A 24,833-nucleotide genomic window follows, 5' to 3' on the forward strand; every position below is an offset into this window, starting at 1 on the left:
GATCTGATCTTGGAATTTAAGAGTTGAGACAAAGGAAATTGTTAGAATCTGCTTGGGAAGACAATTAAAATATTTCCTTCATTCAATCGTCATCTCTATATTACGCACAATGTTCGAAACTAATGCTTCTATGAACAAGCTAGAGATATACTCCTTATCAAAATTAGTATGCATTACTGAAGACACCGAGTTTCGCTTTAAACTTGTAACTAATTAAAATTTAAGAGCACGAACCATGCTTTCGCCACATTGTTAACGCGAAATTTCAGCAAAGATGATGAAAAATTGGAAATGGTCCTCCGCGCGACAACAGTTTCAAAGAAGAATTTCAAGAAAGCCGATTTTGCAAAAAAAAATTACGCAATAGAATTTCTACGGCTAAGTAATTGACAGCTTCTGGGCAGAAATACAAGCGACTGGAGAGAATTAAAGGATTTAATAAAACGAAGCTTCGACCTAGAGCCCCTCTTGGATTTGCAAATGGCTTAGCTTCTTTTAGAATTAGCTTACACAGTTTTACTTGTTTATATAAGCGTCGATAAACACTTACCTGCTTCCGTCGGTTGCCAGAAATGATACGTGATGTTAAGTTTGACAAAACGAGAAACGAAAGAGGGCTTCCAAGGTAGAAAACACTCTGTAAGGGCTAAAGTTGTGACAAGAATTAATCACTGAAGTAGAATTTCTCAAAGTTTGTGATAATTTAAAAAGGTGCGCTGTTTAAAACTTATGCGTGCACGTGGGTTATTGAGCTCTGCCCTGAATGGCTCGTCTAACTGCACGGGACTTTAGCGCGCACGATTTTTCTAATTAGCACCATTAATTAGAGGCACATTTTGTTATGGTAAACGCAAACGGCAAATTAATTTCTGGGTTCTCTCATTTTTCTTCCAGGACAAAAAACAAAAGGGCCTCGCCATGATTACATGAGTTTTGAAAAAAATGCAGAAACTGAAAGGGAACTAACAAAGCTTCAATTTTTGTCGAAGTCGTTGGTCGCGAGTTCTTGACCTCTGCCCTGAATGGCTAGTCTAACTGCTAGGGTTCTCCCTTATTTTAAGCATTACAGGTAAAACAAATTTTCAAACCGGTAAAGCAGTCTTTTTACTTGTTGAATTTTCAAGAATTCCAAGCAATTTTAAACGGTATTAAGAGGTACTACAGGCGGTAAATGTTACCGGTTACTGCCTTAAAAGGAGAACACTGGACTGCACAGGTTTTTAACGCGCACGAATTTTCTAATTAGCACTATACATTAGAGGCGCATTTTGTTGTGGTAAACGCAAACGGCAAATTAACATCTCCATTCATGTCCATCTAACATTCCTCCACGACAAAATACAGAAGGGCCTCTCAACGAGTAGGAAACTTTGCACAAAATGCAGAAAAACATACCTGCTTCCGTCCGTTGCCAGAAATGATACTTGATGTTGAGCTTGACAAGACGAGGAACGAAAAGAAGGGTTCCAAAGAAGAAACACTGTGGAAGGGCTAAAATTGCGACAAGAATTATCGTTGAAGTAGAATTTCTGGAAGCTTGTGAGGATTTCAAAAAGTGCGCCGTTTTAAAGCTTAGGCAAGCACGTGGGTTATTGAGTTCTTCCATGAATGGCTCGTCTAACTGCACGGGTCTTTAGCGCGCACGATTTTTCTAATTAGCACCATTCCTTAGAAGCACATTTCGTTATGGTAAACGAAAACGGCAAATTAACATCTGAGTTCTCTCATTTTCTTCTGAGACAAAATACAGAAGAGCCTTCGCAATGAGTACAAAAGTTTTGTACAAATGCAGAAACTGGAAGCGAAAAATAACAAAAGTTGCTCAGGGTTAGAAAACAAGAAAATGAATGCGGATGATCTAGACCCACCAAAGTAAAGCTGTTATTGTAAATAAGGTCAATGCAACCCCTACTCTCTTTTATTTAGATTATTTTTTGAGAGTGAAACTCCTCGCTTGGATTGAAAGGGAGGAGGTTCTTTTCTCCCTTCAATTTATCTGTGAATCGCTTCAAGATTTGATCCTGAGATGAAAACAACAAAGTCAGTCTTGATGTCAAAGTGTTATTTATTTCTTTAACATGGTTCAATTCTACCTGTTACCATTAACCCCCACTCCACCCCACCCGACCCCGACTAGGCCTGTCCCGATTGTGCTCATAAACTGCTGGAAAGTTGCTGTGTGGAATGCCAAAAATTGCTAAAAATTGCCAAAAATCCAACAAGTTGCTACCCAAGTTTCTAAGGTTGTTATCTCAGTTTCTTTATAATTTTTATGTTAACGTTAATTAAAAGCGGTATTTTTCATTCTTCACAATAATTTCTAACATCCGCAAAGAAGTGTAACTTGAAAGTTAGCTTTAAAAAGTTACCCACAAATGTGGTTAGATTTTAGTATACTCTAAAAAATAAAGAAATGAAGTTAACCTTTTTCGGGCGTCATTTTAGGTGATTATCGGTAATAATATTCACTGTAACTAAATGCCTGGCAGCCAGGCTCGGTTTAGAATGACTAGAGTAGACTAAATGCCTGAATTAATTTTTTGAATCGCTTGACATTTCTAAACAAACATCTGATATTCTTGAGAAGTTTGAAAGAACCTTGTCAAGCAATTAAAAGCATACTGGTCAAAACGTTTCTAGTTATTTACACTTTACTCCAACAACTCTGAACTACAAGCCATTATCTGGATGTTGAAAACTCTGATTAGATGATAGTGCTTATGTATCCAGTGAAAACAAGCTTTTCGTCTATTTATTGTGGCAATTAATTTTCCTTTTATTCTCAACTCCACTTACTAGGTAATTGAATTATTACTACACAGGATTGACAGATTTTAAGCAACTCTTTTCAGCAAACTTTATTTATCATGAATGGTATTAATATCCTGGCAGCCATGGTGGACCTCAGATTGATCTTATCCAGTATGAGTGTTCTTATTGTTGTTCATGACATGCTGACCCATGGAGACTTTTAACATGCAGCTGAATGACAGGAGGGTAGACAATGGCTGCTGCACTGAATCTTGCTGTGTGTGTACACGCAGCTAAGCTGCTCCATTTATCTTGTACTTCATTGTAGCACTCTGTAGAATCAACAATTGACATGTATTCATTCATTCCATTCATTGCAAAAATCTTTCCACAGTGCACAGCTACTGACACACCTCCCCTACAATGCTTCAAAGGGGCAACCATTGACCATTCATTCATAGTTGGATCAAAACGTTCAACAGTATTCAATGAACCTCTCCTGCCATTGGCACCACCTACAGCATAAAGAAAACCAGACAATGACACTGCACCAAAATCATAACGACAACAATGCATAGGCTTCACTTCTGTCCATGTATTTGTGCTGCCATCATAATATTCCACATGTTTAAGATCCCCTCTGCTGTCATCAAATCCTCCAACTGCATAGATATGAGTGTCAAGCACAGCAAGAGCAAAGCGACGTCTTTGACGATGCATACTAGCAACCACTTGCCATCCTTCCGCAAAGGGTGAATACCGCTCCACATAGCTGTTAGGAAAAAAAAAGCTATGTTGCAAAAAAATTTACCATCACTGAAAAGATGATGTCAAGGTTAGTCATAACTGACTTCTTACTTTATGGTATTTTAACTTGATACCACTAAGGAAACAATTAAAAGTTTTGGTGAATGTAGAATTCAAAGATTCCAGGTTGGTAAAGTTTGGGAAGATATATGTATACATTTTTTTTTTGGATACAGTAAACCTGTGGTTAATGTTAGGAACATTTCACAAAGCAGGTTTAGTACTTTTTATGCATATATAATCATCAAGCAATACTATGTGCTCCAAGGGTCTTTTTTTCTTTTCAAACTCCCATGGGTGACCTGGGATAATCAAATGGTCTTCAGAAATAGAATATAGAATGGAATGGCACAAACAGTATGGAGAATATCCATACTGATGTCAGACTGTTAAGGGTTAATACTCTCAGATTTTCTAAAGGAAAATGACAGAGTTTAAAATAGCGTATAAGAAGAATTTATCTCAATTTAACTTTAGATAACAAAACTCAGTGATTAAAATGGTCAGTACAAAATGCAGACAGCAGAATGCAGACCAAGTACAAAATGCATACTGAGAATTTAAACATTTTTGTCTGATATGTGACAACATGTCATCTAATAACTTACCACATGTCAGGTAATTGCCTCTCCATGATCATCTTTCATGATCATATGCACTATTGTGGAATATTCCTTACCTATTTCCTGATATATTTTTTGTCATTAACAAAGTGGCCATAGTTGTTCTAACAAAGTGGCCACAGTTGTTCTTAATAGGATTTCAAGCCTTAATATAGTCTTCTCACTTTGCATGCAGCATGTCAGTATTGATTAATTAGCATATGCAACATCAGAGAAACAATTGACAGTTTTATAGGTGGTCCATACTCTTCATCTTTTCAATTGTTTATTTTGTTGAAAAATGAGGACTGAGACTAAAACTGTTCCTTCATTGATTGGCTATTTGTTTATTTTTCCAGTGGTTTTATCTCTCATCTGTTTGGTGACCACACAAATACTAATATGTGTTATCATATATCAAGTGAAAAAAGAGTTTCAATTCTCAGTCTGCATTTTATGCCCAGTCTGCAGTCTGCATTTTGTACAGACCACTGATGAAAACATTACAGCTTAAAACATGACCTCCCCACAAAATTGCATTCAAACATAACTCCCCTTACCTGCATGTCAGCAGACCTTCACTGGATCCTCCAGCCACGTAAATAAAGCCATCGAGTACTGCAGCACGCACATCACCTTGACACTTGCTCATTGGCTGTAAACTGACCCAGCCATTCTGTGCTGGATCATAACACTCCATGGAGTTCAGCTTCCTTCCACGACGATAACCTCCTATAACATACAACTTACCCTCTAAGGTAGCCACAGTGAATGATGCTCGTGCTTCAGTCATAGACTTTACTCCCTCCCATTGTGTACTCTCTGGATTAAATCTTTCAACAGTCTTTACTTCTTTCATGAATGATGTTTCTCCTCCAAGTATGTACACAGTTTCAGCATATGAGTCTCTCATTTTCATCCCAGCATGCTCAAAATGAAATGTTGCTGCTTCCTCAACTATGTCCCTGCTAAAAACATCATGTTTCACCAAATCATGTCCACTCACATGTTTCTGAAGATTTTTCACAGGAATAAAAGGCAGCCTCATTGCCTTTAAAAATTCAGCAAGGTGTTGCTTCCTGCTCACAGTGTTGTATTCAATCCACCCCATGCATGCTTTAAATATTTCTATTTCATCAGACACATTCACATCATCTCTCTTCACTAACTCAAGCACTTCATTAAGGTTGAGATTATGAAAGTCTTCAGTTTGAGAGACTTTCAGAAAGTTCTCAGTAACAAAACGTGTGGCAGCTTCATACATGGCCTTGCAGGAATGTCTTTCAGCAAGTGCTCGTACACCCAGACAGTTTGTGATGTCTATTTGCTGCATGATAAAGTGAATGCAAGAGTCTTTAACCCATTTGAACTGAAGCAGATCTGCAGCCAGAAATAGATTTTGAACTCTGGAGTCAGTGATTGTGAGTTGTGATGTGTAGGCAAAGTTTATGAGAGTTTCTGCTGACACAAAATCAATCCCCTTGATCTCCACCTTCAATAAAAATGGATAAATTAAATTTGCAGCAAAGAGTATTCTGTGTTGATTTTACATTGTCTGCTACAATACATTATCTATGTTTATAGTTTATGATCATTTAACTTTGTCATTATACTGTAACATTACCCGTACTCACTTGAAGCTAAATGTATTGGAAACTTCTTCATAATCTCGGTTGTTGCTAGGATACAGGAGTATCCCCGCCAGCTATTAATTAATTTTTTAGTCTGATATCACAAAACAAGATTTCAGGCTCTTAACAATATGCTCATGTCTTGTTCTTAGTAAAAATTTTCCCACAAACACACCGTCTGAGATGAAAAGTTGATGGAGATGTGTTGACCAACCTTATACACACAAATCACCCCAAGCAACAATTAGCCATTAAAATCAAATATTAGCCTTACCGTCGCCTGATTTCTTTCACTCATCTTAGCTGTAAACATGGCGTTGAAGTATTGACTAGACGCCGCCAACACAGCTCTGTGAGCCTGGATGGCTCTTCCCTCCACCACAAGTGTAACATCACAAAGTTCTTCTCTTTCCCGCAGATCGTGAAGCCTGGATAAGACGCAGCCAGCGTGATGTTGATGAAGAAATGTTTGAATTTCCCCTCCGTCATCTTCTATGTCTTCGTTCATGTCTGTGTCGTGTTTTCCAACGCTTTCAAAAACACCTGTCTGTGTTGTACAGCAGATTAAACCGCGGGCTCTCAGGAAAGTGTTTTCTATACCTTTCCGAATCTTCTGGAAATGTGTCAAATTTTTTTAAACAAGTAACGTGCCAACAATTTAAGACATTCAATAAGGCATTAAATACGACAAATTGGATAGATAACAGATAAATTTAACGAAAACTTAGCACAAAGAAAACTCCTTTTAACCCACAATCCACTGCTTGATTTTTGCAGCTCAGTGACGTCATAACCAGATACTCAAAGTACTATCGCAGCAGACGAGTTTTCCTTTTTGATCACAGAAGATTTTTGCGTTTTTAAGCACAAAATGGGAGCTGTATTAGGTGCTTTAGGAAGCTGTGCTGCTTTCTCGTCGTGTGCCTCTTGTGCCAGTTCGTTAGCTCCAGTGGTAAGTAACTTCTAAGTCCGCCATGTTTTCCAGATGGTATAGTCTGATAGCTTGGTAGAAACCAAGATTTTCAGGACTGATGACCCTACTTTTACATCCTCAATAGTTCACTACAGATTCTTCACTTACCCCCATTCTTCCTATGCAATTTAGAGGCTAATTACTTATACTTTTTAAATACGATTGCCTCGGCAATATTTGACAAATTATTGACTAAGCTCTTGTCGAAAAGTTATGACTATTTCTAATCGTACAGATGCATTCGTACATTTCACCACTAGGTGAGAGATATTGAGTCCGGAATGTCACAATTCAGCACGATTTTCCTTTTAGATAACTTGTAAAAAATTCCAAAGGGTTGACTTTCCATTTCTTTTTTTCTGAAAACTGTGTTGAATCCCTCCAGGCGGCGTGTTGTTGTGGCTCATCAGCTTGTTTTTGTTGCTGTGTTCGATGTCCGTCATGCAAAAACTCCACAGCATCCAGGATTGTTTACACAATAATTCTCTTCCTGGGAACAGTCTTGTCTGCCGTCATGCTTGCCCCTGGCATTGTTGAAAAATTGGAGAAAATTCCACGTTTCTGTGATCATGTTCCAGAGTCAAACTGTAATAGTCTGGTGGGATATTTGGCAGTGTATCGAGTGTGTTTTGCAATGGCAGCATTCTTCCTCTTAATGGCAGTCTTGATGTTTAAAGTCAAGAATAGCAGTGATCCCAGGGCCAAATTTCAAAATGGGTGAGTTAGTCAATCTAATACTTACAGTACTATTTTATACTTGTGATTTAAATGTATAATGTGCAATTAATTTCAAGGACAATGTCCAAGTAGGAGGAAATACTTGCTTTATATTACAACAACTAGCCATATTATCTACTAGAACTTTTTCTATCAAAGGGTTTCTAGGAGTTTGGTCATATTCCTTGTGGTATCTTTGATAATTATACTCAGGAGCACTCATTTTGTTCATGTGTGGTGTGACTGTTTCTAACTTGTTTTCTGTTTAATTAACAAAAGTGAAAATTATGGTTTCAGTGTTAACAAGGAAGTGATTATTTTCCTCTTTGGCAAGCTTAGACTATTAAGAACAGCTAACATCTGAATTTAAATCTTAGGATGGATCTTTCTTATTCTGATGTTTTTATTTCTCAGGTTCTGGCTTATCAAGATTGTTCTTGTTAACGCACTAATAGTTGCAGCATTTTACATTCCTAAAGGAAAATTTGGAGTTGGTAAATATCAGATAATGTAACCTTGTTTATGCAGAGTTTGACTGTGACCACAAACACAACCTTTGTGACTTGTAGCTGGCAAGGTCACATAAAACCATCATTGATACACAGTAGAGTAGATTGGGCTGCAACAATTGAATTTTAAGACATACTTTGTGTGAAACTGGCCTTTAAGTTTCTTCTACAGCTAACCTCTGCATCTTTCTAAGTATATAAACCAATTTCCAGCCAGATTTGATGTCGGCAGAGTTGTACAAATTCCTTTTCTATAAATCTCTGTGAATATGGCTGGTCATGTCTGTTGCTATATCCGTGATACTGGGTAAAGAAAACATTCCTTAGTATTTCAGCTTGGAGATCAGTGTAATAGTTTCAGAACTGTTGGTTGTAATTACACAGCTTTGTTGCAAAATTTTACAGGAAAAAAGAAAAGAGATGAAAAAAGTCACATTTTTTGATGAAATGTGTGTTTCTGTTGTTCTGAAAAAACCAAACAAAACAAAGAAAAATATTTCCTTTAGAATCTTTTATGAGGTTGCCCCACTAATGCCCATTTATCATTTCCTATTTAGGTTGAAACAAAATTTTCAAAATTTCAACATGTAATGACCTTGAGCCAAGGGTTTTCCTGTGCAGCCCTCCCACCTGGTCAATAAGTACTTGTGATGTTTTGTGCAGGGTATCAGACAATCTTGGTTTTACCTGAAATTTTATAAACTCACAAACCTTTGACTTCTTTAGATGTGCAAATTTCACCTTTTCATGTTTTTTCAACTCAATTATTTATATTTACTGTACATATTTATTCTACTCATTGTAAATATTTACCTATATGTGCATATTGAGCTGTGTTTGTTTGGGTCTGTTCTCTAAATGTCTATGGACGAATACTCGTTGTTCTGACGTTGTAAACTTTGTCTTTAGCATGGATGTATATTGGAATGGTTGGTGGCTACCTGTTTATTTTGCTACAGTTGATCTTACTGATTGATTTTGCCCACAACTGGAGTGAATCTTGGTATGTAACAAGGGCTTGACGTATTGAAAATGAACAGAAATACTATCAGTGTCCTCAGTCCTACTATTAAATTTAATTTAAGATTTACTGACTGATATAATGCATGTGTCAAACTACTTAAAACTAGAATGTTTTTGCAACTCCACTTGCTTCAAAAACTATGCCAATAGTTCTGTGTCACAAAAACTGTAATGAAAGGATGATTGTACATGAATGAGACAGTCAAAGTCTTTGTTCTACTTGCTGACAAGTTAAATTGCGTGACCAGTTATGTTTGGCTGTTTGTTTCCATCAGAGTTTGGCAAGCAAGAAATTGGTAATGAGGCTTTTAACTGCAAAAATTTCATGAAATTCTAGTCGAGTTTCAACAATAAATTAATCAAATTGCCATGTTGAAGTGTCCTCATTGGAGGGCAGGACTATCACACCAACACCAGGATACTTAAGTGCCAATACATGCCTACCTTATCATGGGTCACCCAGGAGTTCAATTCTATTATTTTTCATTCTGCTTTCACTAGAATGGCCCAGCAATTAAAAATATAATGAAACCCTTGATGTTATTTGCTCAAAATTATAGTCTCTGCTTGGCAGTGCAAGTTTCCCAGCTTGCCTTTGATTATAAATTTAACATTAAGACTGAAGCAATTCATTTTATTGATATTTAGGGTTGAGAAGTATGAGACAACAGGAAATAAAAGGTGGTACTGGGGTAAGTACACTTAAAGGGAGAATTCTGATCAAATAGGAAAAGTGCTTATTAATTCTTTGACAGGTCATCAATATTAATTTGTGTCTCATTTTGGTTGTAGCTCTCGTATTAGTCACCAGTGGGATATATGTTCTGGCAATTGGGGCTGTTGTTTGCTTTTTCTTGTTTTTCACAGAGGTATGTGGAAAAATCCATCAAGGTACTGCTAATCAATTAGTCTTGCTTTAATTGAAATGTACTAATACGGAAGATTTAAAGTATTTGTGTCACAAATCTTGTACTTTGAATTAAGGAGTTTAAAATGGACCACTTGTAGTTTTAATTGTCATGAAACATGGAGGCTAGCCTTTATTGTTTACATGTATTTCTGTTTCCAGCCTTCAGGGTGCAAGAACAACAAGTTCTTTATCAGCTTAAACCTTGTGCTATGTTTCCTGGTCTCTATGGTTGCAATTCATCCCAAAGTTCAGGAATGTAAGTTAAGAACCACTCTCTGCCTTTAGAGATGTTATTGAGTTCAAGATGAAAGGAAAACCACAAGCAAGAGTAATTATCCCTAAGGCTTTAAAACATTTTGCTCTCAGTGGATTTAAAATAATATACTTGTAACTGGTAGGTATTGTATCAAAACTGATTGATTTTTTTTCCATCTATTTAAATAATGTGGGAAGACATCAAGAAAAGTCTTTCTTAGCAGAATTGGTTCCATCAATGTTAAGGTATACAACAACATGTCTTATCATTTGATTGCTAATTTTTGGTTCTGTACCAGGTCAACCCAGTTCTGGTCTGTTACAGGCAGCCGTTATTACTTTGTACACTATGTATCTGACTTGGTCTGGCATGTCCAATGAACCTGGTATGGTGCTACTTGATAAATACTCAACAATTCTATGGATCTACTCTTCTTGCACAAACATTTAACTCTTCCTGATCTTGACTTGAACTAACAATACATATGATGCCAAACATTGTGTGCTAGATGATATCAAATAACTTGTATTTTAACAATCAGTTTGTTTTCCCCTTGACACTATCAGCACATCCTATAATGGACACAGACAGGTTCGAGGCTAACACTTGATCTTCTGTTGTAATTCATGTTGTTACAGTTGTCTTTTGTTGTTTTCCTAGATGGCATGTGTAACCCAAGTGGTTCATTTATCTCCAGTGATAATCTGGCACCTGGGTTAGGCAATGGGAGGACAGTCATTGCTGCAGTGCTGATGTTTGTTATGGTTGTGTACTCTTGGTATGTAAGGAAGTTTACCATGACTTATGATTAATTAGTAGATTGTGAGTTCAAAATTTCTATTGTGTGATAGTTGATGAGGGCAAGGCCTGATTCAACAATTTCTAACAAAGAACAAGGGAATTATTTAATTTTTTTAGCATAAATTGTTAGTTTTGTTCCTTGCAATAAGGTTTAGTATAGCCCTGAGATTTAAATGTGACAAAGAATCATTTATTTAGTGTTTTTCTTAGTCTCGTTTGCTTGGAAAGATTGATGGAGTTCACTTTTTTAATCAAAACGATATTGAATTTTGTAACTTTTTGTTTGATTGTTTTTTTTTAGTTTAAAAACAACCAGCTCAAACCCTCTCACAGCCAGTAGCAGCATGGAGGTTTGTGGGTTATGTTTTTAATTGTTTATTTTGGCTACTGGCTCCCATAGGAGGCAAAGCTACATAATATTATGTTATTGAAAGGAGCAAGTGACACTAATGATAGAATACCAAACTTCTTATGATTTGATCTGATGTCACTAGTTGTTTGTTTTGGAGGATCCAAAGAAAGGGGAGTGCCTTGTGAAACACATTATTTTATGCCCAAAAGACCCAGGTTCTAATTTTTTCAGTTGTTGATGTGACACTATAGAAGGTAAACAGAAGACAAGAAACATCTCACAATCATTTGAGGATGGCTTAAAATTTTGGACAAAACTTTTCCTTGCAGAAATATCTCGAGAGGTGTGATTGGCACATCATTTAGACATGCAGGAAATTTTTTTTTTCTTCAGAAGAGAGAGCATTTTACCATTTGAATCAGCAAATTATGTCTAGTAGATCTGATGATATAAGGACAATCATTTGAGGACAATCATCTCAAAATTATTACAGTGGCATCCACTGACCCGTAATTTAAATCAAAACTTTTGCTTGCATAAATGATCTGCTCATCATGGAAAAGTTGAGAAATGTTGGTTTTCCGTGAAATGGGGGCATTTTACTGTTTGAATTACTGACTTGTGCTCAAAAGAGCTGCCACATTTGGGAAGCAAGCAAGCTGCAAAAGATGATACTTTCAATTTACAAGGAGACCCTGTTCAATGGAATGAAGGAGTGGTGGAACAGCAGAATGGCAGAATATCTGAAAACAGAGAATGCCTTGTTGTTTGAAACAAAAGACTCACAAAAATGGAATGATTAACTGATGATTAACTCATTGTCATCGGATCTGGATGATATTTTGATTACTTTCTTTATATCAATCTTTTTAGGAGACACTTCTTCCAGATTACTCTCAAGGTTGGTGCTGAGCCATATTTTTCTTTTTGTTTGCTGTGTGGAAATAAAAATTAAGCATAGTGGATTGTTTTTAATGACAGCTTTTAGAAAGGCTGAATCGACTCTAGACATATAGGAGGATGTAGGGTTTATTTCAGAATTAATCATTTGTAAATGAATGTAACTTTAGTTCATAGACACAACAACCAAGGCTGAGATGCCTACACATCTAATTAGTGGTATCCTCAGCTAAGTTGTGAGCTGTTTTTTCCTTTTCCACCAGGTTGTGAGCTGTTCTGTTTCCACCTTTTCTCTAAGTCCCTCAGGTTCTTTTTGATTGAAATTCTCTACCTTTTCTTATTTCCTTCTATTTTCTCATAAGATGCGGAGAGTGGAAATGCTACAAATGATGAAAACAGGGTGAAAATCCAGCGTGTTTATGATGATGAGAGCACAGCTGTGACTTATAACTACAGTTTCTTTCACTTGACCTTCACCTTGGCCTCACTGTATATTATGATGACACTTACCAACTGGTACAGGTATGTACACCATGTAATTTGTTTACATTATGAATCTGTGAGCTTTTCTCTTGTTTATTCAGTAACTAAGGTTAATACCTCCATCAGTTACATTGTTTATTATCTCTTCATTTTTCCTGTAATGTTTGTTCAGTCCTGAGGGTTCTGACTTTATTGCTATAGCCATAACACAGTTATGTAGTTTGTCATTTCTCTGTTAATGATATTTTACTAAAAAAAAGGCAATGACTTCAATACCCTGTCTAAGGATGAGTTCAATCATTTTTCTTTTGATTCCTCTTTTTTCAGCCAAAAGCCTGACTGTTCACTCCATTGATTTATATATCCGTATTTTTTTTCTCAGCCCAGAGGGTTCTGACTTTACCACCTTGACTAGTAACTGGGCCACTGTGTGGGTCAAAATCAGCTCCAGCTGGGCATGTCTTGCTCTTTATCTCTGGACTTTGCTAGCCCCAGTCTTGCTCCCAGACAGGGACTTTGGACATTAAACAACCCATGCTTTGGAGCAGACATCCACTGCAGCTTTGTAAAATTACAGTTAAATTTGGGTTTTCACTGAGAAAATTGACACTGTTAATACTTGTGAAGTAATTTGAACAATACATGTGTTATATTCTCACTGTTTTGCTTCACAATTTATATTAACCCTTTAACTCCCAAGATCTCATTTGTAATTCTCCTTACTGTCTGCCATACAGTTCTTGGGATGCTAGTTTGAAGAGTTTGGTATTGGATCAAGTTTTAATCCCCTAGTTGGTATTTTTCTTTATTCTCAGTACTTTTCTGCAAGATATTGTATGAATATTGTAAAGAGAAATTCTGTCTTAATCACTTATGAGAGCTAAAGGGTTAAGGGAGTTATTAAAGCACACAATAAGTAAACTTCAAAGTACATAGATTTGCTTTCTAATCTGTTGTTGATAAATAAATTAAAAAATTATTGTTTAACATCACCTTTTTATTCATGTTCGATACTGCTTTTTATTTTTGTTTTTTAATTTACAATTGATACAAGTAGTAGCATATACAGTGATACAGTGATGTACTGTTTAGCTGTGTGTGAAATGTCTGATGATAAATTGAACTTCTTTAGGATAACAAAAGAATTTTGAATTCAAAGTTTCCTTTATCTTTAAGGCTTGGATAGGTCATAAAGAAGATCTGCAAAACTCTCAGTTTTAATTAAGTTACTCTGTTTACATAAGATATTGATTAAGACTTGAGATACTTGATGTTCAGTTCCTTTTATATTGATAGCGATCTGGGATATAGCTCACTCAAATATAAATGAAGGTTAAGCTTGGTTTGATAGTCACCTTGGTTACTTACTATTAACGCAGAAGAGCTTGAGATTTTGAATGAAGGCCAGGAGCGTTGAATCCTTGCGTAGGGAAAATTTGACTTTCATAGTCCTTCAATTAGTTTTTATTCTGTTTAGTTTTCTCAGTGGATGTGAGCAAGCTCAAAACCTTTTCCTGGTTCTGTAAACTAAAGTTCAGCTATAAAATGTCTACAAATGAATTGGTAAACAAGTTGGACTGATCAATGGGTAGTACCTGGTCTATTTTTAGACGCCTCTATATCTGAGTGGACTGTTCGTGAAGTTAATGTTTGACTAAATTTGGATTTGAAAAATGGAGCCATCTTGTAGGTTAAAGTGTTGTGGAATGAATTAAAGCTGTTAGCACCCATAGCGTTGTGAGATAGTGCTCTTAAAGACTGACGGTGCTGCTGTTTGTGTTGACGTTATTGTGAACTCTCTTACGGTTTTCTTGCACTACTGCTCTTAAATCTCAGTATGTTCGCCATCTCTTATCCTCATAGGCTTGAATAGCACAGACCGCAAATTATCAAGCCTGTTTGGAATCAATTTAAATTTATTTTAAAAAGAAATGTTTTAAACGAGTATTGTCACCTTCTTGTGCTCAGGGAATAATGCATCGTTCAGTACAAAACGTTTTGAAGAGTTGAAAAATAGAGCATAGCTTCCTCTTCCATTTCTACCTCCCCCCCCCCCCCCCCAACTAAAAGTACCACTTTCATCTAGATCGCGTCAAGCATTTGAACGAGTTCCTTTCCCCTAGTTCTTTGCTCCCTTTACACTGGGTTAAGGCGGCAAAAAAAAGCTCATCAACGATATATTAAGAAGTTTTTCCTATAAACCTCTTTCAACAACGATTTGGAAGATCGACTTGAAATCACAACTTCTTTCAAATTGATTGTTTTTTTAAATCGTCTCGTTTTACATGATATGTATGTGAATGATTTAAGAACAAAAGGCTTTAGGTTTTACTGTAGACTATTAGAACATTCGATAGTACGAAATAAATTAGAATTGGTTTTAATTAGACCGCAGAATTTTTTGAAAGAGGAGCTTTCGGTGAAAATGAATATAAATTATTGGTAATATATTGGTTACAATATATACTTATGAAAGCGTCAGTCAAATCAGAAGTGCGCGCAACAGGCGTGAACAAATAGATAATTTGCCACATGCTGAGAGAGGAGTCACAGCTTCCATTGTCAGGAGAGTTGTCGACGTTTAGTGGAGATAACACTTAAGGTAAGTACGTCTGATATCTTTAGGCCAAACAACAGTGTGCGTTACGGACGAAGTATTGTCATTTGAAAAGGAGATGGCAGATCACGGTAGTAATAATAATAAGATACGGTTTCTAGATACTCTGGATGGAAGAGGTATTAGTGTCCCAAATTTGACTGAATCACTCAGTCGTTAATCTGTTTTTTTTCCTCTTCAACAAAGACTAGGGAAAGTGGTTAAATTAGTGAAAGAGAAATCGTGATCCGCGTTCTTGGGCTTTTATAGGGAAATCTCTTACTTGAGTCTTACAGTAAATGATATTTAATATGTCTGTTTTAATTCAGTCGGCGGTCCTTTTTATCAAACTTGGATGAACGGGAATCAAATGAATAGTTACAATTGTCTTAGTGTTTTGTTCCTCATCCATTTGGTGCCATGGAACGCAGGTGAGTATTTGTAAGAATTAGGTAGCCCATATTTTTCATAGGCTATACAGTACATTTTTCGATTGAGAGGTCCAAATCAAAGTAACCTCTGGCCAATCCAGAGAAAAAGATAACATCCCATGGAACCCCCTAAGAATTCGGTGTAAAAACAAGCAAAGATAACATCGGCACGGGAAACACCAAATAAGTTGCGATAGGTTTTCATTTTATATCTGGTTGGTGGAGACAGGAATACTGCTTCTAGATCAATTAAAGAGGAGAGTAAGGCAAAACCAGAGCAGTCCCGGTTTACTGTCTATACTCTGGTGAAACTCGCTCTGATCAGAGGAACTCTTCTGCGTGTCAGCAATGTACTAACGCCTAACTCTCTGAAGACGGTGCATTACATAAGTGATCTCAACTCTGAAATCAGTTTATTTCCGGAGCCGCGATTGTAAGGTATACCACTGCCCTGCCAGGTAGTTTCATACATTTTTTTCTCCATTGATGTAATGTACCGTGGCCTGTTTCAGCCGCTCAGAACATCAGCACCACAAGGCCTAGCACTAGTTCCCTGGACCTTGTCGTCACTCCGCTTCCATGGCCGCATGGAACCGAGGATGTTACCACGATTGCCTCAGTTACCATGGGTAATTCCACCCAAGCTCAAGAAAATTTAACAACAACAACTGCCCCTTCCACATCCAATCATTGTAAGTTTTCGTCGCGACTGGCATTTACATCTTTGTTCATTTTTTTTTTTAATCTGTTCTTCCAATCCTTTGAACGGTTAATCACCTTTAAGTTAGGGTTCTTAATTCGTAGCAAGCTCTTGGACAACACCCCCTGTAGGCTGCTACCGAGACTCTTACGTAAAACCACGACCTCTTCCGGAACTTATTGCAAACTTCCGAGGCACTATCGATCGCAAAGATGTTAACAAGACCGTGATGGCATGTGCTGAGAAAGCCCGAGAGAGAGGCTTCAAAGTCTTTGGAATCCAGTACTACACGGAATGTTGGAGTGGTCCCGGGGGCGAGAAAACCTTCGGACGGGACGGTTCATCAGTGGACTGTGAAGATGGAGTCGGCAAATCTGGAGCCAACTTTGTTTACAGATTTGGGGATTATGGTTTGTGTGAAACTAAATTTTCTGATCATTTCTCGGTTTATCAGTATGATTTAGTGACCATTAATAATTGGCTACTTTCCAGAATTGTCTTCTCGTCCAATCCGTGTACAGCCGCGCCGCCTGTGTTTCCCCGCCATTTCTCAAGTGACGATGGAGTCTGGTGCGAGCATCCCGATGAGTCATTTGAAAGTCGGGGACAAAGTGCAGACGCTGGGAACTAATGGAGAGAGCAAGTTCAGCGAGGTTATTACTTTTCTGCATAAGGAAATCGATGCTGAGGCACAATTTTACAACCTCAAAACCAAGACAGGAAACAGCATTAAGTTGTCCGCACATCATCTGATTTTCAGAAAGGAAACAAATACGTCATTTATATCCGCTGTTTTTGCCTCAGAAATTAAAATGGGAGATTTACTTATACTGAATGGAAGCGGCCCAATTTTCGACACAGTTACACAAATTACACATATGACAATGAAAGGTGTGTATGCCCCCTTAACAAGGCAAGGCACTTTATTTGTTGATGGCGTATTGGTATCGTGTTATGCACACTGGCCTTCTCATGATGCTGCACATTTAGTTATGGCACCGATCAGAACAGCTGACCTGCTGAACAGAGCCTGGAAAAAACTGACCAGCTTAATCGTTTGGTTACCTGAGTGGCCGGGGAAAGATTCCTTAAAAGGAGTTCATTGGTACCCTTCCATTCTTATGTCACTGACGAACACCCTGATAATATAAAATCGCGTGAAGCTCTGCAGGTGTTCTATTATAGTGGATTTTCCAAGCCTCCTGGCGAGATGGTAGTATAGGGCAAGTTTACTGCGGAAAGATAACGCTTTTACTGGGGAACGCTTTGAGAAACTTCCAGAAAAGAAGCAAATATACAAAGAATCAATTACCTCATATAAACAAAGCCTCAAATAGATTTAACGACTAATGAAACTTGGAATTGTAATTTTATTCACTTGTTGCTTGAAATTGTCTAACAACTAACAACCTTGACATACATGGGCATTAGTATCTAATGCAATACTTGGATTTAAAAAACGTGAGCTTGTGAATTCTAAGAACCTCTGTTTTCAAGATCTTTTACTTTGTAGATTCTAACAAGCCAGTGTTCAGTGGTGTAAGCTTCCTCTAACACATCCAGCTCGAATTCCTACAAGCAAAAAAAGAAACAAAAACAACAACAACAAAAAATTGATTTGTACAAGTCATGGAGTTTTATGGTTGTACCTGACAGTTATACATTAGGTGCTGTGCTTTATTACAGTCCAGTGATGTATAAGATATGTTTGCATGATTGGTTGCATGTTGCATAAATCAGACATGGTATACAACCTATAACAGTCACGGCTGAGAAATTATCGTGCACAGTTTTAATACTGAAGCTAGAGACTGACATACCTTGTTTCCGATCTCCGCATTACGCACACGATCGTAACCAGTGGGTTTTCCTAAGCAAATAAAAAAGTCAACAAGATGAATGTAAACAGCAGTTAGGGTCTAACTCAGGTCACATAGCAATTAAAATGAATAACTGGGCCTAGTGTCTAAATTAATTGTGGAGCTGCAGTGGTGAGCGTATTATGAGATAAATTTGGTTTTATTGACTGAGTTGACAATCACAAATAGTTTATAAAGCTGACGTTTCAAGCATTAGAACTTTGCCAGAGCAAATGATGAAGGGCTAATGCTCTAGAAACTCTTTATGGTGGTCAAGTTACTTTCACAACTCAGTTGATTCAACCAAACTAACATACATAATACAGTCAAGCTTTGCATTAGAGAGGGAGGGGTGGGTGGGTAGGTACTTACCCTGCTCCGTGTAAACAGAACCAAACCGGTAGTAACACATCTTGTACATAAGACAGTTGAGCAAGACCTGGGAACCACCCCTGTCAATACGGAACTCTCCAGCAGGTGTATAGTAATCATGTTCCTTGATGTGCCGACCTTTCTCAGTGCTGCCTCCAATACGGACCATCCACAGGAACTTGTTGATATCTAAGACACAAAAAAACATCCCACAATCACTTATCAGGATCCAGTTGTTTGAAGAGTGTACAACATATCCAAGCAGGGCCAAACTGATGCCAAAAAGGAATGAAATAAATTTTAGAATTCTCATAGCACTCAATGGATGAAAACTAAGGGGATTTTGTTGTAAAGACAAATCATTATCTGCACTCTTACCATCTGATGCATATCCAGTCAAACCACCAAAAATAACCAACACATAATTCACATCCAGTTCTCTCATGATCTCATATGCTCTGTCCTCACTTGATGCCATGGCCTGCAATGTTCCACAATAGTTTAACTGATCACTTTACATTAACTAGATGCCCTCACAAATGAGGCTACCACTTGAAAACCAAGGCCCTGTTAGGATGCCCAACTTTTCATAGGCTGGACTAGATTCGAATTTGGACCACCCCAACCTCAAAAAGAAAGGCTGTTGTTTCAGAAACTAAACTCAATTAGCCATCAAAGCCCTTTCCCTGAAAAAGAGTGCAGGATTTGTGTTTCTAAATATGTTTTAATAACAATAATCATAGATAAGGTTTGGCACATAGAAAGTTCAGAGCCAGAACAAAGCCATTCTGAACTCTAAATTCCTGGATAAGCCAACTAGGAAGAACAGCTCAGTCATTGTTTTCAATTATTTAAATCAAAGTACGAGATTCAGCTCATGAAAAGTTCACCATTTAAACCTAACCTGGCATCAGTTCAAGATCAAGGTTTAAGTGTTGCCTTCAACAGACAGACCAAATGATGAGCATACAAGGACATCAGTTCACAAACTTAATTGAAGGCATTGATGTCGTCCACAAGCGAGACCTACAAACCACGCTCAACAGGATTATAGGTACTAGATATGGACTGGGATATTTACATACCTGCCCCACCCTGGAGATGTGTGTGTTGTTCCATGCATTATTGTTGGATTGGCTATAGGAGTGTTTTGAACATAACTGCCCCACCCTGAAGAGGCATGCGTTGTTCCATGTGTTATTGTCTACTAGTATAGTTCTATTGGCCATAAGAGTATTTTGAACATACCTGCCCCACCCTGGAGATGTGTGTGTTGTTCCATGTATTATTGTCTACTAATATAGTTCTATTGGCCATAGCAGTGATCTGATAACCGTAATCCCACCAAGACATCACCTTAGAATCCTGAAATAAACACAACAACAGTATTACAAAATATAAGTTGCTGTTTTAATACCAGCAATACCATGACACAATCAAACCCTATTTGCTACTATGGTTATCCAATTGACAACAAACTGAAAGGTAAACTACCTCTGGAGTGTTTTGTCTGAGCCAGTAGTAAGCCTCTCGGAAGTCATCAAAGATAACTCGGGAGCCGTCATGTTGTTTGGCTGAGAGTACAATTGACGGTGAAGAATAAGCTTCTGATGTGACCCAAGTACAATGGAATGTGTAGGTGATGAGTAGTAAAGACATGAGGCCCACCATTGCTGTAGCCACTTCATTCTTGATTGGATATGTTGGGTCGGTTTTCTTTGCAGTTTTACGGTCACGGCGGGAAACATCTAAATTCTTGATAACGAGAAGAAGTAGAATAAATGTGGAAAGCTTTCAAATACTTAACACAACAAAATGATTCAAAGTTAAAAAAAACCAAAACAAAACAAAACAAAAAAAAAAGAAGAAAAATTTAAGTGCTGCATGCTATTTTGGGCATTCACTGTATTTACCTTCATGTATGTTGTGAGGATTGTAGATACACTAATTCCTGAGAGAATGCAAGCTACTGGAGCCAACACCAACATTAGACGAACCATAACTCCCTGAAAAAAAAAAAAAAATAAAACACAAGGGATATTGAGAAAAACTCAGTGAAAAACAATGAAAATTAAGTAAAGACACAAACCTTGACAAGCACACTCACAGGAAGGTTTGACCATACTGTTCACAGGCTGGGTGTATCCAGTGAAATTTTAAAGAGTTCGAATTGCATGAGCAATATCAAATAGACATACATTTATGATTCCTTACAGATAAGCTGATAACAAATATATCTAAATATCTTATTGTACGTGTCAGGATGTCTCCACTTACGGCAAAGTAGATGCTTGTAACTCCATACATTATGATAAAGATGTTGGCATCAGTGAGTTTGAAGAAGCAATAGTAGAGTCCAACAGGAAACATGAACACCATGAGTTGCAAATCAAAGTAAAATGATGACCATGTTGTAGGTTGATGTTCAGAAACTGAGGCAATGATGGGAATGTTGTTCTTTGCATAAGATGGATCCAACAAGGAGTAAAACCTGCCAGTCCAGGGAGAGATTTTACCAGTGAAAGTGAGTATGCCACCAACAGTTGAGACACCGACTGCTGCAACAAGCACAACACTCTTGAACAACAGTTGAAAGTGTTCTTTAGGCATACGTGCACGAACATAGTCCACAAAGGCATGGATCTGGCACAGACCAAACACACCAAAGGCCTGCATGTAAAGAGCAAAAATATGTGGAATTAAAGGTGAATGTCAGCGCAGATAAAAGAAAACATAACCAAAAAATACTTACCGCCATGTGCTCACTGGATTGTACAGGCTGAAATCCAACAAATGAGATCTGCATGGACAAAATGGTTCCCAAACAGTAAACCTGAAATTGGAAAATACAATACAATGATCACTTTCATAACATGAAAATTCTGATGTAAATAAATAAAAACTGCAAGGAAGGGGTTGGAAGTGGAGAATGTCATGACAAGAAAACAATGAAGATTCAGAGTGTAAATGTTTAATTTTTGACTCCAGATAAACATGAGGGTCAAAGATTGTTACAATAAGTCACCTGAAAATGGTGCTCCCTAAGAGGACTAAATTTTCCTACAACCTTGGAATATATGATAATGGCCATTTGAATGTGATATTCCTTAAGGACATTGCTATACATTACTGAAAGTACTTACTGCACAGTAAGCAACATAGATCCTGTGTGAAAACCTGCCAGTGATCATCAGAGCCAAAACATGGAGAGGAATCAAGTTGATAAGAAACACATAGCCGCCCCAAGAGGAAACCTGAAAAATAGAAATTCAAGACAAAAGCTCAATCTACTGTGTTGTGATAATTAATGATATAACCTGTTGTAGGTTCTATGACTTTGTTTCCAGAAACAAGTAAGTGACTTGACTTCACACACATAAACTTCCTTTATTACACATTAATAATGAAGTGAGGAGATAAATGATTATTATAAAAGTTGCATTTAATTCACTCACCATGTAGAAGTAAGCCAAAGCACACATGGTTGACCAGAACAGTGAGCCAGTCTTCACAGACTTAATCCACAATGCATAAGTAAGCAGCATGCAAAAGATGGCAATACCTTCATTATCATATGACCCAGCAACTGATCGAGAAATGTAACCTGAAAAGAAAACAATTAAAACAATTATCAAAATGAAAAAAAAAAAGTTCTGTGATGTTTCTTTGATTTTTAAGTGATCCCAAAGTTTAGAAGTTTCTTTAAAAAGCACAACAGAAACCATTGTACCTGGAACAATGGAGATCATAGCTGCTGCTACTAATCCTGCCCCAGCATCCTGTCAGTAAATACAAATATCAATTACACTCTTGAAGAGATAGCTAAAAAAAAAAGCAGTAGGTGCTGACCCAATAAAAAGTAAACTCAAACATTGCAAGTTTTTTATCCTTTCCTTTAAAAGAAAAAAACTGAAATCATTGGAAAAGACATCTTCCTAATTCCCAACTCTAAATGGCAAACTTAATTTTGATGTGACATAGAACATTTCTAAGTATAAAGGAAAATCATGTCATTTAAATGTTTGAGCAAGATATGCTGAAAAAAAATGACTTAGTAGTGTTAATAAACAATAGTAAGACAAATGGAAAGCAAAAATGACAGGCCAGCTATACACAGTAGAACTACATACCTTGAGTTCTTTAGTCAAATGATAAGTGACCAGGGTGGTCAATGAAGAAAACAAAGGAGCCAGAAAAACACAAACATTTCTGATGTCAATTGTGACATGAAAGAAATTCATGAAGTGATACAAGACCGCTGATGTTACCATGAGCCCTGCAAGAATTAAAATAAATCTGTTCATTAAATCTTCTAGATATTTAAAGGCACCTTTGTCTACTAAATGTGATGTGTCTGATGGAATGTGGAAACAAAAGAGATAACATTTTGATAGGCCATATCACCTGGATATATAGTGCCACCAATTATTCTACCCAGTGGATACCATGCTCTGTCATCAAACCAGTTGTGAAATTTGTAAAATCCTTCCTCAGCTAAAAACCGTGTGGTTCTATAATTAAAATAACTGCAAAACAAGAGCAGCAATTATTTATTAAGCCCAGACATTCTTGTCTATAAAATCAATCAGATCCTACAGACCCTTCTCAGTTTAAGTTTAATAAAAAAGGATCCAGTCCAAAATTTGTAAAAGGCTAGTCATGAACAAAAAAACAGCACATACAAATGACGCATATGTTACAAATGAAGAAATGGAAAACAATAAGAATAAAAATTATCCACATTAATGAAAAGAATCATTTTTATACATTTTATACATTTTTTCAATTGCCTGGAAATAAAAAGCCAGTATTCTCTAAAAGAAATTATTCAGGATTTAAACTTTTTTCTCAAAATTAATGTAATAATACTAAAGACGCATAAACATCACGGTTATGAGGACAAAACCCCCTACAATTGCAGCTAAGCAAACAATCACCTCACTGTATCTACTACTTCTTTGTTTCGTGAATGAGTAGTTACGAAAAGATTATTGAAAAAAAGCTTACGGATCAAATTCGTGAATAACACTTTCAAACCGCAACACAGAGAACAACCTTGTGGAGAATGCTGTGGACATGAAGAAAAAAAATCATGAACACAGGAGCACAACAAATCACATTTCAAGTTAGACCAATTTCTTGATTATCGAACGATCATGAGTGAAATTTCCATGATACCTTCCGTGGTTTATGACTGAAATAATATATCGATAATTTAGATTTTGACAATCAGACAAACACATTCAATCTTGCGATCGGTTCGGCTTCAGGTAATGACTGACTGTCGAGTCTGAATTTTTTAAGCTTACATAAACTCAGCCAGCGTAACAATAACAGTCGTGTACCATTTGAATAAAGTAATTCTACAATATTTTCCCATAACATGACCCCTATACAATATTCGATCGAGGATCTAACAACAGCCAATAAACTGCACAACTAGGTAAACCGCATTGCATGACCAATCTTCGTACTCACACAAAACAGCACAAATGGACAATATGAGAAGTTTAAGTAAGGTGTCCTGCTTCTCGTACGATAACCGAGGCAGAAAAGATGGCACTTGGAAGCCGCTCTCTTGTAGCTTCATCTTATCCGTGAGTGTTAAAGGCTCAGGATAAAAGGAAAACTGCAAAGCAGAGTTCTTACAACTTGTAAAAAATTACAAATTGAAGGAGGCCACGTTGACCGAACTTTTGTTCACGAAATTCAATATGGCGGAGAGAAGGAACAGGAAGTCACGTGGGAATTTATACAGTCGATCCAGTTTCCCTCCTTCTCCACAAAGTCACGCAATAATTCTTAAGATTTATCCCTTTTTGCATTGTGGGCAGTTTCGTGTTTTTTTCTCGACAAGAAATGTCCTCTTCAATCAATGCTTGTCGTCAATAATATCAGAGGGACAGCATTATTTTTTTCTCAAGTTAGCAGTAATATATATAATCTACACAATAAATTTACTTTACTTTGTATCAAAGTTCTTATTCAGATTAACATAAAATTCGAGCTGAAAAGTTAAAAAAACATTGACTTCATGGCTCTTTTCATCATTTCATTATTTAACCTAAATAAAGAAAACTTCGAAACCTTTTTGTCACGCTTTCTTATCCGGGACCTGTTCGCGCTAACCTCTTATTAGGCATGCTCTGATTGGATAAAC

At 37.1% G+C, this 24,833-nt stretch overlaps 4 protein-coding genes across 7 annotated transcripts; 2 read left to right on the top strand and 2 right to left on the bottom strand.

The window, feature by feature from the left end:
• Window positions 1-2,047: 2,047 nt before the first annotated feature.
• On the bottom strand, window positions 2,048-6,545 carry LOC113669367 (kelch-like protein 12). Its single transcript, XM_027185383.2, has 3 exons — window positions 6,066-6,545; window positions 4,721-5,652; window positions 2,048-3,523 (listed from the first exon to the last, which is right to left on the bottom strand). The coding sequence occupies exons 1-3, from the start codon at window positions 6,297-6,299 to the stop codon at window positions 2,935-2,937; spliced, it is 1,755 nt and encodes a 584-aa protein (XP_027041184.2). The 5' UTR covers window positions 6,300-6,545; the 3' UTR covers window positions 2,048-2,934.
• Window positions 6,388-14,445, top strand: LOC113669368 (putative serine incorporator). Its single transcript, XM_027185384.2, has 13 exons — window positions 6,388-6,743; window positions 7,150-7,481; window positions 7,896-7,975; window positions 8,900-8,993; window positions 9,662-9,705; window positions 9,806-9,882; window positions 10,083-10,179; window positions 10,478-10,564; window positions 10,840-10,957; window positions 11,282-11,330; window positions 12,206-12,233; window positions 12,595-12,754; window positions 13,098-14,445. The coding sequence occupies exons 1-13, from the start codon at window positions 6,663-6,665 to the stop codon at window positions 13,240-13,242; spliced, it is 1,392 nt and encodes a 463-aa protein (XP_027041185.2). The 5' UTR covers window positions 6,388-6,662; the 3' UTR covers window positions 13,243-14,445.
• Window positions 14,446-15,254: 809 nt separating this feature from the next.
• Window positions 15,255-18,399, top strand: LOC113669393 (protein hedgehog). Of its 3 annotated transcripts, none has more exons than XM_027185412.2 (5): window positions 15,255-15,317; window positions 15,641-15,742; window positions 16,255-16,434; window positions 16,547-16,852; window positions 16,935-18,399. In XM_027185412.2, exons 2-5 carry the CDS (start codon window positions 15,667-15,669, stop codon window positions 17,591-17,593), a joined length of 1,221 nt encoding a protein of 406 aa, XP_027041213.2. In that variant the 5' UTR covers window positions 15,255-15,317; window positions 15,641-15,666; the 3' UTR covers window positions 17,594-18,399. The 3 variants fall into 3 exon arrangements, with proteins under 3 accessions (XP_027041213.2, XP_089056816.1, XP_089056821.1); XM_089200690.1 differs by lacking the exon at window positions 15,255-15,317 and adding an exon at window positions 15,353-15,451; XM_089200695.1 differs by lacking the exon at window positions 15,255-15,317 and adding an exon at window positions 15,359-15,403.
• On the bottom strand, window positions 17,793-24,417 carry LOC113669392 (dolichyl-diphosphooligosaccharide--protein glycosyltransferase subunit STT3A). Of its 2 annotated transcripts, none has more exons than XR_016185043.1 (16): window positions 24,152-24,417; window positions 23,681-23,741; window positions 23,078-23,199; window positions 22,804-22,949; window positions 22,404-22,452; window positions 22,129-22,277; window positions 21,817-21,927; window positions 21,426-21,506; window positions 20,951-21,343; window positions 20,587-20,679; window positions 20,168-20,428; window positions 19,759-20,038; window positions 19,052-19,154; window positions 18,674-18,862; window positions 18,263-18,312; window positions 17,793-18,014 (listed from the first exon to the last, which is right to left on the bottom strand). XR_016185043.1 is itself a non-coding variant. In XM_027185411.2 (16 exons), the coding sequence occupies exons 1-16, from the start codon at window positions 24,261-24,263 to the stop codon at window positions 17,919-17,921; spliced, it is 2,133 nt and encodes a 710-aa protein (XP_027041212.2). In that variant the 5' UTR covers window positions 24,264-24,417; the 3' UTR covers window positions 17,793-17,918. The 2 variants fall into 2 exon arrangements, 1 of the variants encoding a protein (XP_027041212.2); XM_027185411.2 differs by having other exon boundaries at window positions 19,922-20,038.
• Between the last annotated feature and the right edge of the window lie 416 nt (window positions 24,418-24,833).

This window comes from Pocillopora damicornis, chromosome 1 (genome assembly GCF_964200805.1).
Source record: "Pocillopora damicornis chromosome 1, jaPocDami1.2, whole genome shotgun sequence".
In the NCBI taxonomy this organism is placed as follows: domain Eukaryota; kingdom Metazoa; phylum Cnidaria; class Anthozoa; order Scleractinia; family Pocilloporidae; genus Pocillopora; species Pocillopora damicornis.